This window comes from Maylandia zebra, linkage group LG19 (assembly GCF_041146795.1).
Source record: "Maylandia zebra isolate NMK-2024a linkage group LG19, Mzebra_GT3a, whole genome shotgun sequence".
NCBI classification, from domain to species: Eukaryota; Metazoa; Chordata; class Actinopteri; order Cichliformes; family Cichlidae; genus Maylandia; species Maylandia zebra.
In genome coordinates, this window is record NC_135185.1 from 8,778,364 (window position 1) to 8,789,381 (window position 11,018).

The window sequence follows — 11,018 nt, forward strand, 5'->3', positions numbered from 1 at the left end:
CTCTAATCAATCATAATGTGCTGTTTGCTCACAAACAGCTTTTCGTCAAAATGTCTTTATTTTAAAACGCTTACGGTATCTTTAATGTAAATGCGATTTTATTTTCTATTAATCTTCAGTGAACTAAACTCGGCTGTGATTTTACACACTTTTAAAGTGATTTTAAACTTTTTTAAAGATGACCCACGCCGGATCTTTTCACGGTGAAACACTGGATCCGCTCCGGGAAATGCGCGCTCCCGCTCCTGCTCGGGCTAAGCTAGGCTAGTTCAAATCTCCCCCCGCTAACCGTCAGCGCTCCCGGTATCACTGCTCCCGTTAATGTCGTCCTTCATCCCCGCGGAGCGTTTCTGCTTCGTGCACACACAACGTCCATAAATCAGTATTTATTCGGTGTAATCGATCGATCGATCCGGTTGGTTTCATCCCCCGAGTGTCTGCACTGACGCCAACCTCACAGCCAAAATGGCGGACAGCGAGGGTGACAGAACAATAACAGCCCCGGAGTCGTCGGGGGCCGCGGATCAGCCCCCCACCGCCCTGAGCGCCCAGCCCGGGGACGGCTCACCAGCAACCCCCGCTGCTCACAGCAGCAAGCCCGGGGAGAACGTAGCGGCGGCCGGCAACCAGAGCGGCAATCTGAAGCCCGTGTGCGGCACGGAGGGCGACCAGCTGGGCCACAGTGTACCGGTGGCGTCCGGGGCTCAGCTGGCGGAGCTACTGCCGAGCCAGCCGGAGGAGCAGAGCATTCTGGTGGCCACGGAGTTCACCGACCTGGCTAACACCACCATCCTGTACGTGCAGCCAGACGGCAGTCTGGTGGAGAGCTCCGGGCTGACGGCAGAGGAGCAGCAGGCGCTGCTGGAGCAGCTCACCAAGCAGCAGGTGGTCCAGGTTTCCGACACCGAGGCGGCCCAGCTGCTCCAGCAGGGCCAGCTGATCAAACCGGCTCACAGCGCAGCTCTGGATCCGAGTCAGCTGCAGCAGGTCATCAACCAGGTCACCAAGTCCCAGCAGCAGCAGGTCCAGGTGTCACAGCAGCAGGTCCAGGTGTCACAGCAGCAGATCCAGGTCTCCCAGCAGAACCTGAAAGGCCCGAACAACGCCTCCCAGCAGCTGAAGAGCGTGGCCCAGCAGGTGGCCATGCAGACGGGAAGCTCGATCCCCTTGATCCAGAAAAAGGTGGGTCACATAATAATAAAAATAATGATAATACTACATTTTATTTGAAAGCGCCTTTCAGAGCACTCAAGGACACTGTACACAGCAGAATAATAAAAGCAAGCAATTTACACAATCATAAGACATAAAACACATTTGAAATAGCAGAGTGTTATGTGGGATGAGCTGTTTTGAACAAGTGAGTTTTGAGTCTAGACTTAAAAAGAGAGAATGAAGTGATATTTCTTATATCAGGAGGAAGGGAGTTCCAGAGTCGAGCAGCTGAAAGCCCTGCTCCCCATGGTGGCAAGACGGGGAGAGGGGACAGAGAGAGAAGAAGATCTAAGACACCGAGATGGAATGGTGATCTGAACCAAATCAGAGAGAGGGAGAGATGTCGAATAGCCTTAAATGTATACAGAAGCATTTTGAAATTGATGCGATATTTGACCGGGAGCCAATGAAGCTGCTGCAAGACAGGAGTGATGTGATGGATAGAAGGGGTCCTGATGATAATACGGGCAGCAGAGTTCTGGACCCATTGGAGCTTGTGGATGGATTTTTGAGTAAGACCAAAAAGAAGCAAGGCTATGGACAAGAATGGCAGCGGCATGTGGGGAGAGAAAAGGGCGGCGACGATTAATGTTGCACAATTGAAAATATGCAGACCGAGTGACATTATTGATGTGGGAATTGAAAGATAGAGTACTGTCGAGGATGACACCCAAGCTTTTCACAGAGGAAGAAATGGAGTTTTATTTTTTGATTGAGTATTGATTGTAATAGAGAAACTGTTGGTTCTGGATAATGTTGATTTAGAGCCGACCAAGATAAGCTCGGATTTGTTACTGTTGAGTTTAAGAAAATTAGAAGAGAACCATGAATTTAGTTCGGCTAAACAGAGGGTGAGGGAGGATGGGGGGAGAGCAGAATCATAATTAAACCAGAAAACCAGACTGGAACTATTCATACAGATTATTGTTAGTTAAGTGTGAGTGGAGTTGTGGCAACTATCTTCTTGAGAATTTTTGAGAGGAATGGTAGATTGGAAAAAGGACAAAAATTGTCAAAATTTATGAGGTCTAGACCCGTTTTGTTTTTGTTTGTTTTTTTGTTTTTTTTTTTCAATATTGGGGTGACGGCAGCAACTTTGAAGGAAACAGGAACAGTTCCAGTGGTAAGTTAAGAATACAGGGTGGGCCATTTATATGGATACACCGTAATATTAAAGTCCTGTTTGTGGCACATTAGTGTATGTGAGGGGGCAAACTCTTCAAGATGGGTGGTGACCATGGTGGCCATTTAGAAGTCGGCCATCTTGGATACAACTTTTGTTTTTTCAATAGGAAGAGGGCCATGTGACACATCAAACTTATTGGTAATGTCACAAGAAAAACAATGGTGTGCTTGGTTTCAACGTAACTTTATTCTTTCATGAGTTATTTACAAGTTTCTGACCACTTATAAAATGTGTTCAATGTGCTGCCCATTGTGTTGGATTGTCAATGCAACACTCTTCTCCCACTCTTCACACACTGATAGCAACACCGCAGGAGAAATGCCAGCACAGCCATCCAGTATCCGTAGTTTCAGGTGCTGCACATCTCGTATCTTCACACCATAGACAATTGCCTTCAGATGACCCCAAAGACAAAAGTCTAAGTGGGTCAGATTGGGAGACCTTGGGGGCCATTCAATTGGCCCACGACGACCAATCCACTTTCCAGGAAACTGTTCATCTAGGAATGCTCGGACCTGGCACCCATAATGTGATGGTGCACCACCTTGCTGGAAAAACTCAGGGAACGTGCCAGCTTCAGTGCATAAAGAGGGAAACAGATCGTCATGTAGCAATTTCAAATATCCAGTGGCCTTGAGGTTTCCATTGATGAAGAATGGACCCACTATCATTGTACCCCACATACCACACCAAACCATCACTTTTGTTGTTCCAACAGTCTTGGAGGGATCCATCCAATGTGGGTTCGTGTCAGACCAATAGTGGTGGTTTTGTTTGTTAACTTCACCATTCACATAAAAGTTTGCCTCATCACTGAACAGAATCTTCTGTGTGAACTGAGGGTCCTGTTCCAGTTTTTGTTTTGCCCATTCTGCAAATTCTGTGTGCCGATCTGGGTCATCCTCGTTGAGATGCTGCAGTAGCTGGAGTTTGTAAGGGTGCCATTTGTGAGTAGCTAATACCCGCCTAAGGGATGTTCGACTAATGCCACTCTCCAGTGACATGCAGCGAGTGCTACGCTGTGGGCTCTTGCTGAATGAAGCTAGGACAGCCACTGATGTTTCTTCATTAGTGACAGTTTTCTTGCGTCCACATTTTGGCAAATCCAACACTAAACCAGTTTCACGAAACTTAGCAAGCAGTTTGCTAACTGTAGCATGGGAGATGGGTGGTCTCGTAGGGTGTCTTGCATTGAAATCTGCTGCAATGACCCGGTTACTGCGTTCACCAGATATCAACACAATTTCGATCCGCTCCTCACGTGTTAACCTCTTCGACATGTCAATGGCTGTGAACTAAGAGAAACTTGTAAATTACAACTCATGAAAGAATAAAGTTACGTTGAAACCAAGCACACCATTGTTTTTCTTGTGACATTACCAATAAGTTTGATGTGTCACATGGCCCTCTTCCTATTGAAAAAACAAAAGTTGTATCCAAGATGGCCGACTTCTAATTGGCCCCCATGGTCACCACCCATCTTGAGGAGTTTGCCCCCTCACATATACTAATGTGCCACAAACAGGACTTTAATATCACCAACCATTCCCATGTTATTACGGTGTATCCATATAAATGGCCCACCCTGTAGATGATTAATTTTAAATCTTAGTGGCGGCCGCCATTGGCGCAAACTGGAGTTTGGCTGAGCCGCGCTATGAGTGTAGAGTGTAGCTGGACTATTTGAAAGCAAAATAACAGGTCTTTGAGGGTCAGAAATCTGGCTGATAAGCAAGTGGTCAAATACGTGACACAGTAATTCACAAATAAATTGTTCAAAAATCATACAATGTGATTTTTGGATTTTTTCTTTTTAGATTCTGTCTCTCACAATGGAAATGCACCTATGCTGAAAATTGTAGACCCCTCCATGATTTCTAAGTAAGAGAACTTGCAAAATCACAGGGTGATCAAATACGTATTGACATCACTGTATGAGGGGAAGCAAAGAGGGTAGACAGGCCTTGACCAGAACTGTAGGAATGGGGTCTCGCTGACAAGGAGAAGGTTTTGAATTACAGATGAAATCTGAAATATCAGTGACAGAGGGAAGTTGGAAAGCAGAAAGCAGTGTGATGGGAGTGGAATTGCAAATGAAGAGCTACATGGAGGAAGATCCATGCTGAGAAAGTCCAACTCGATTGGGGCCTGGACAGGTGATGCAGGTGAGGCGTGACAGCAGCAGCTCGCAGTGGGCTGCCGTCTCCATGTTTATGAACATGTTTACCTGCTGTTTACTTAACCACACGGTTAGTTTTTCAACTTCAGGTTCAGAAACATAAAAAACGGGTTTGGTTGTGAATTTTCACATTTGGAGCCCTTAGAACTTTTAAATGCTTCACACTGACATAAGAACTCATCAGTCCATTTTCATTATCCATACACTCTTCAGGAATCCTTAAACCAACTTCTTCATCGACTCAGTTTGTGATCTTAATGTTGCCACGGTAAAAAATCTCTGAATAATCACACTCATCGTGTGTTTTGATCTACTTTCTGTGTGTCTGTCCTTCCAGTCGGAGCCCGTTAGGATCCAGATCCAGGTGCCTCCCAAACAGGAAGTGAAGCCTGGCTCCGCCACCCAGCAGAAGTCGGTCACTCAGCCGCAAGTGAAGCTGTCAGCCAATGGCAGCGTGAGCAGCACTCAGATTATCCACATCCAGCCCGTGGTTGGTCAGGAGGGTCAGCAGTTCTTCCTGCAGCAGAATCCTGGAGACCCGCCCATCCAGCTGCTGCTACAGAGCCCCGCCCCCGTGGTCGGCTCACTGCTACCATTGGTCCACAAGCTGACAGGCCAGACGGCATCAGTTGCCTCCAGCGTAGGTCAGAAACCCACGGCAACACCAATCAGAGTGTCCACGGCACCCACTGTTAAGACCCCAATCCCTTCAATAATTAAGACTCCACCCACTACTGTGGCTAAAACTGTTAGCTTTCCATTAATTAAAACACCTGCTAACGGCACGATGACTGCTGCCCGTAAAAGTCCCATTAAACCACCTGTCACAGTCACGACAGTCCCAGTACAGACCGCCGCGCCTGCTGCACAATGTGTCACGGTGGCCACGCCCTCTACAGCCCCTCCCACTAAGGACAGAAGTGAGCAAAAAGAGAAGGAGAAGAAGGCAAAGAAGAGGGAGAAAAAAGCAATGAAGGTCCAAACCCGGTCCGGGCGGGTCTCCAGACCACCGAAGTACAAAGCCAAAGACTACAAGTTCATAAAGACAGAGGACCTCGCCGAAAGTCACCAGTCCGACTCAGACGACTACTCTGACATGAGCGTGGAGGAGGAGGACGGCGAGGGCAGCAGGAAGGATGGCGCCACGCCCGGCAGCTCCCTCACCTACAGCCACAAGTCTCGGTCCCACCGCTGCCAGACCTGCGACAAGGCCTACATCGGTGCTGGCGGCCTGAACCGCCACTACAAACTGAACCCGACCCACGGGGAGCCAGAGCCACCTGGCGACCCACCGGGGAACACACCGCACCCCCTTCCAGACAACAGCCAATCAGAGGAAACGGCAACAGTCGGCGTCAATGAGGAGGAGGAGGAGGAGGAGGAGAAAAATAAGGATGACAAACCTGCGGCCACGGCAACAAATAAAGTGAGAAATCATCCACCAATCACAGCAGAGATCTGTCATCCTACAGTTTATTTTCTTATTGTCTGTACAGTTAATAAGCTGTTAACTAACCAGCTAATTATGGCTGGTTAGCCCTTTCTGGAGATCAAACATTCAGGATAATAACAGCTGTCGACAGTAAGCTGACTGTTGTCCGTCTGCAGGTGGAGGGGGGTCCAGCAGCAGCTGTAGGACTCAGAGGCCTCCATCATCGGGGCCCCGGCCGTCCCCGAGGACGAGGGCGAGGCAGGGGGCGGGGACGAGGGCGGGGACGGTCACTGGGGCCGCCTCCTAAGGTGAGATTGCTCATGGAGTATGAAAGTGATGAACGGCTGCCGGTGAGAGTTCATGTTACAGCTAGCCGGTCATCATCGTTCCCAGACTGTGAAAGTGCCGTCGCTGTTCTGTTGTAGTTGAAGGACTTCAGCTTTTCAGCTCTTTGTTCTTGTTCAGGGAGAGAAATTTGCTCCCTGCAACATTACAGTCGGGCTCAATGTCTGCAGTGGAGAGCACACAGGTGACACTGCGAAGCAGAAGCTTCTTCCTCTTTGAGTGAAGAACAAAACTCCAGCTGTGACTCAGTTCATTTTTACTCCTGGCACAAACAACTGCTGCTTTGTAACCCGCTTCAGTTCACTCACTTCACCTTGCGTGTGCTTCAGAGGTCCCTGGCAGAGAGTGCACTGCTGCCTGCTCCTTTGTCACTTCACCTGGTGTTCCAGGTGTGCTTTATCCCAATTCAAAATAGAGCTGGGCGATATAATATTTTCTTCATATCACGATATGTTTTTTTTTAAATTTCCAGGCGATAACGATATCTATCACGATATAAGCCAAATAACTATATTTGTAAGATTTAAATGTGCCGTTGCTCACAAGTAAAATGTGAAATAATCAGCAGCTTGTTTTGATTTAAATATTTATTTCCCATAATAAGTTCAACAGGGTAGATGTACTTAAGGAACATGAGACTTTTTCAGATAAAGGCAAATATTGCAAACTACACAAAAGGCAGCCGCTAAAGCGTTTACGTTTCAAAATAGAACAAACGAAACAGACTAAATTGTCAATTCCACTTAGAAACAAAATATTAATTCTAAAAATAAATCTTAGTTTGTTTTACAGAAGAACAGACAAAACTGACTAACTTTTGTCAATATCAAATAAACTGAGAACTAAAAGGAAATTCTCAATCTCCCCTCGTTGTATAGCTTAGCTTTTCAAACAGTTTTAACAGGTACTTTAGTCTGACAAAAGACGAATGACGAATTAGCGCTTCCAGTCAGAGCCTGAGCATGCACCGCTTTATTGTATTTCCAGACTTGCTTTCGGCACATTTACAGTGCGCGCTACTCTGTTTTTTGTCAGACTTGAAATGGCTGAAATACCTTCACACTACGGAACTTCTTTGGCTCTTCCGTTCGACAATCTCTCCGCATTGGAACCATCATCGGTTTTCTCTTCGCTCACGCTCAGTTGATTTTTCTCTAGTCGCCACACTCGTTTCCTCCATTACCCGGGCGGCACGGCGGCTGGCTGCTTCCCAAACAAATACACATGTGCGGCTTGGCACTTGTGCTGTACGTAACAAGTCACGTGACGCTGCGGCTGTGATTGGTTTGGCTCTGCACTACTTAATGTGGATTGGCTGTTCTTTTTTTTTTTTTTTTTTAAGAGGACAAGAGACGAGGCCTATCACAATAGTTAAATTTTTCTATCGAGAAAAAGTTATTTCGCAACACATATCGTGATCGTTCTATCGCCCAGCTCTAATTCAAACTAAAGTACTTTCATCTCTCAGAAAACTCACATTTCTCAGAAACATGGGCTCTGACACATTTACAGTGAAGCTGCATTCATGCACGCACAGACACACTTGAATTGAAAAAGGATAAATCTTGCCTTCAAAATAAAAGCAACAAAGTAGTATCGTCCTACAAAATGGCAAAACACAGTAATCATTCTTTGTACGGTGTCTGCGATGGGACAAACGGCACAATATGCGACCTCACGCGCTGTCGGGGATGCTTTGCTGTAAATAGACCTTTGTTCAACTCTTATTAGAGCTTTGACTACATCTGTCACTTGTCCAGGTGAGCTCACCTGTACAGTAGTTTGCACAGAAACCTCGTCCTGCTCTGTTAGCACTCAGGTGAATCTGATTGCTCATTTTTCGCAGGTGACTGTGGGCCTCGTGAGTAGGAGAGGTCGTCGTGGTCGACCTCCAAAGTTGGGTGTTACCATGGTAACAGCAGAGCAGCAGGTAGAGAGAAGACGAGAGCGTCTAGAGGAGGTAAGGTGGAGGAAGCAGCTCCTTTCAGAGTAAAGGTCTTCAAAAATATTGATTTATGTGTAGTCACCTAATGCGCCAACACCTGAGTGTCCTATCACGTCGCTCACAGGTGGTGGAGCAGTGCGAGGATGAGGAGCTGATGGACATCGTTCTTCCTCGTCTGACCAAAGTGATGAGTCTGTGGGAGCTAATGCTTGCAAAGGTACGCACACACGAAGGACAAACCTTTATCCACACCTGCCAGGATCTGTGACATCATCAGGGGCTCAGAATCAGAATACTTTATTAATGCCAGAGCAAATTATGTGAGCACAAGACAGTGGAGCATGTTATTCCAAACAGCTGACAGTTTAAACTGAGCTGCTCTCTCATCGCACTGACTCTTATTTTCTCTGTAAATGATGTGCAGCTATTGCAGTGTATCATGTGCCCTGGCTGTTCCAGGTGGAGCGCGGCGGTCCGGGTCGAACTCATTTCCCAGACATTTACCGTGAGTTCGAGTCCCTGCAGGCTCAGGTGAGGCAGGCCGCCCAGGATTACATCAGCAGCCCGCAGGGTGGAGCCACGCCCCTGGAAATCAGGAACATAGAGGTGAGGCCCATGCTGACATCAGAACGCCTGTTACAAGTGGACCCTGCGGCGTACAGGTGACCCAGACCGTGCTGTGTTTCAGGTGGCCAGGTCTCTAGGGATCCTGGACGAGGTGAACAGGATGAAGGTGGTTCCTGGAGCGTCTCCTGGCTCCAGTTCAACAAATAAGAACGTGCGATACATGGAGGTAAGCACACCTGCATCCAAGTTGTTATAACAAGATAAGCCTACGTCCCCGCACGGTCGGGCGGTCAGTCTAAGCAGCCAATCACAGCTTTAGAGTCGTAGCTGACAATGAGGTCGACCACAGCTTCTCACTGAGGTTTACCTGAAGATTAGAGGTACGGTTCTAATCCGCATCAGTCTCCTTCCCAGAACTCTAAGATGCTGCCGCCATCCAAGAGGTTCAAGATGGAGAACAGCGTCCCCGTGCATCACAATGGCCTCGAGACGCCAAAAACAGGTATGGCCGGAATGTCCTAATCTACAGCTAAATTACAGATAAAACATCTATCTCTGCTTTCTTAATCTCTCTGCATGTCGTCCGACCAGGTGGGACCGCGGTGACCTCTGTGACCCCTCTGAAGTCCTGCTCGGTCTCTGTCGCTCCTCTCGTGATTCCAGAGGGAACCAGACTGTTGACAGTCTCTGCTGACTCCTCCAGGTGAGCTGTCTCTACCTCCTGTTTGCTGAGTACATGTGCGTGGTAGCCACGCCCTGAGGTGACGATGTGATCACAGGTTACCTGTGAGGTCAGGGTTTCCGTAATGTGGCGAATGTATTTTTACTCGGCCATTTCTAGAAAATCGAGTTCAGGTGAGGTCACTTCTGGAAAGCGCTCCTGTCTCACTGCACTGCAATGTGTTTCTCACAGCTCCTCACAGGCCCCGCCCCCTGACACCCCTATGGAAGTGACCCCAGGTGAGGACCATGACGTCCACCAGGATCAGGCGTCAAGCTCGACAGACATCGGACCCCGGGTGACGGAGCTGGAGAAAGCTCTGGGTTCAGGTCCCAGTGACCCCACGAACACAAAGTCATCTGAGCCCACCCCTACAGCCGGATCTGTCATCAACCCTGAATCCAGCCTGATCCAGACTCTAAGCCCCTCTCACCCTGAGTTGGGCCCCACGGAGGCCAAAGAGGTGCAGGAGGGCGAGGAGATCTACATCCAGACGGAGGGGCTGACGGTGCAGCTGGCAGAACCGGGCTCAGACGGGATTGTGATCGTTAACGGGCCAGATGGAACCACCATGCACATTCAGACCCCGGAGGGCGTGCCGCTGGAGGCGGTCCAGGCCCTGCTGGGCATTGAGGCGTCCGACGGAGCCAAAGCCCCCCAGTAAACACCTGGACCGGAACCAGCACCTGGTCTGTACCACGCTGACTTGTAAGGTGGAGTGAGGCAGTGCTGCAGACAGACGTACCTGACACGATCCTGCACCTTCGGCGCCCCCCTCAGGTTTCTGCTGGACTTTACAGCTGTAGTAAACACTGCCACCTGCAGGGGGCGCCTGCTCTGACTCCCCCCTGCTGAGGACAACTCCGTTAACCTGACCCCAGACCGTACCTGGAAACTTAGGTCCGGTCATTTCTGGTTCAGACTGAAGCTCCTGTTGATGATGTTCGCCATGACTTCAGAAACCAGAGGGATGGCGTCATGGCGACAGGTGGTTTCACCTTCATCCAGGTGCAGTAGCGTGTTCTGCAGACTCCGGGCTCTGTACAGTGCATCTGATTGGCTCGTTTAGTGCCACCTGTGATGATGTCATCAGCAGCCTCCCTGGTTTCCTGGACTCCTGATTGGCTGTGAATGTGTAAACTTTGTGTCTGGACTCGTTGACCGTGAAGTGATCCGTTGGATGTTCATATGTAGATAAAGTTTAAAAAGTTGCACTATTTTATTACTTTTTATAAAATTCACACAACACGTTCTCCAAACGGGATGAGAACATTCGGAGAACCGACACGAGAACAGAGGGAAAAAACGTTGTCCTGTTCGAGTGTTTCCTGTTCCTCCCAATAAACTAAGCTGAACTCCACCCACCTCAAAGCGTCTGTGTTCTCACGCACACACCTGTCAACCCTCTAACCAGGGATGTCCACCTTG

At 48.5% G+C, this 11,018-nt stretch overlaps 1 protein-coding gene across 2 annotated transcripts; it reads left to right on the plus strand.

The window, feature by feature from the left end:
* Positions 1 to 196: 196 nt before the first annotated feature.
* Positions 197 to 10,950, plus strand: znf839 (zinc finger protein 839). Of its 2 annotated transcripts, none has more exons than XM_076877276.1 (10): positions 197 to 1,182; positions 4,918 to 6,006; positions 6,189 to 6,320; positions 8,204 to 8,317; positions 8,427 to 8,519; positions 8,762 to 8,908; positions 8,991 to 9,095; positions 9,272 to 9,371; positions 9,461 to 9,572; positions 9,783 to 10,950. In XM_076877276.1, the coding sequence occupies exons 1-10, from the start codon at positions 466 to 468 to the stop codon at positions 10,252 to 10,254; spliced, it is 3,081 nt and encodes a 1,026-aa protein (XP_076733391.1). In that variant the 5' UTR covers positions 197 to 465; the 3' UTR covers positions 10,255 to 10,950. The 2 variants fall into 2 exon arrangements, with proteins under 2 accessions (XP_076733391.1, XP_004569926.2); XM_004569869.6 differs by having other exon boundaries at positions 198 to 1,182; positions 9,284 to 9,371.
* Positions 10,951 to 11,018: the final 68 nt, after the last annotated feature.

Excerpts from the sequence above, each read along its gene's own strand:
- znf839 (XM_076877276.1), top strand. The coding sequence starts at position 466 with ATGGCGGACAGCGAGGGTGACAGAACAATAACAGCCCCGGAGTCGTCG. Across the intron at positions 9,096-9,271 it reads AGAACGTGCGATACATGGAG|TCTCCTTCCCAGAACTCTAA; the intron begins GTAAGCACACCT and ends AATCCGCATCAG. Across the intron at positions 9,573-9,782 it reads GTCTCTGCTGACTCCTCCAG|CTCCTCACAGGCCCCGCCCC; the intron begins GTGAGCTGTCTC and ends TGTTTCTCACAG.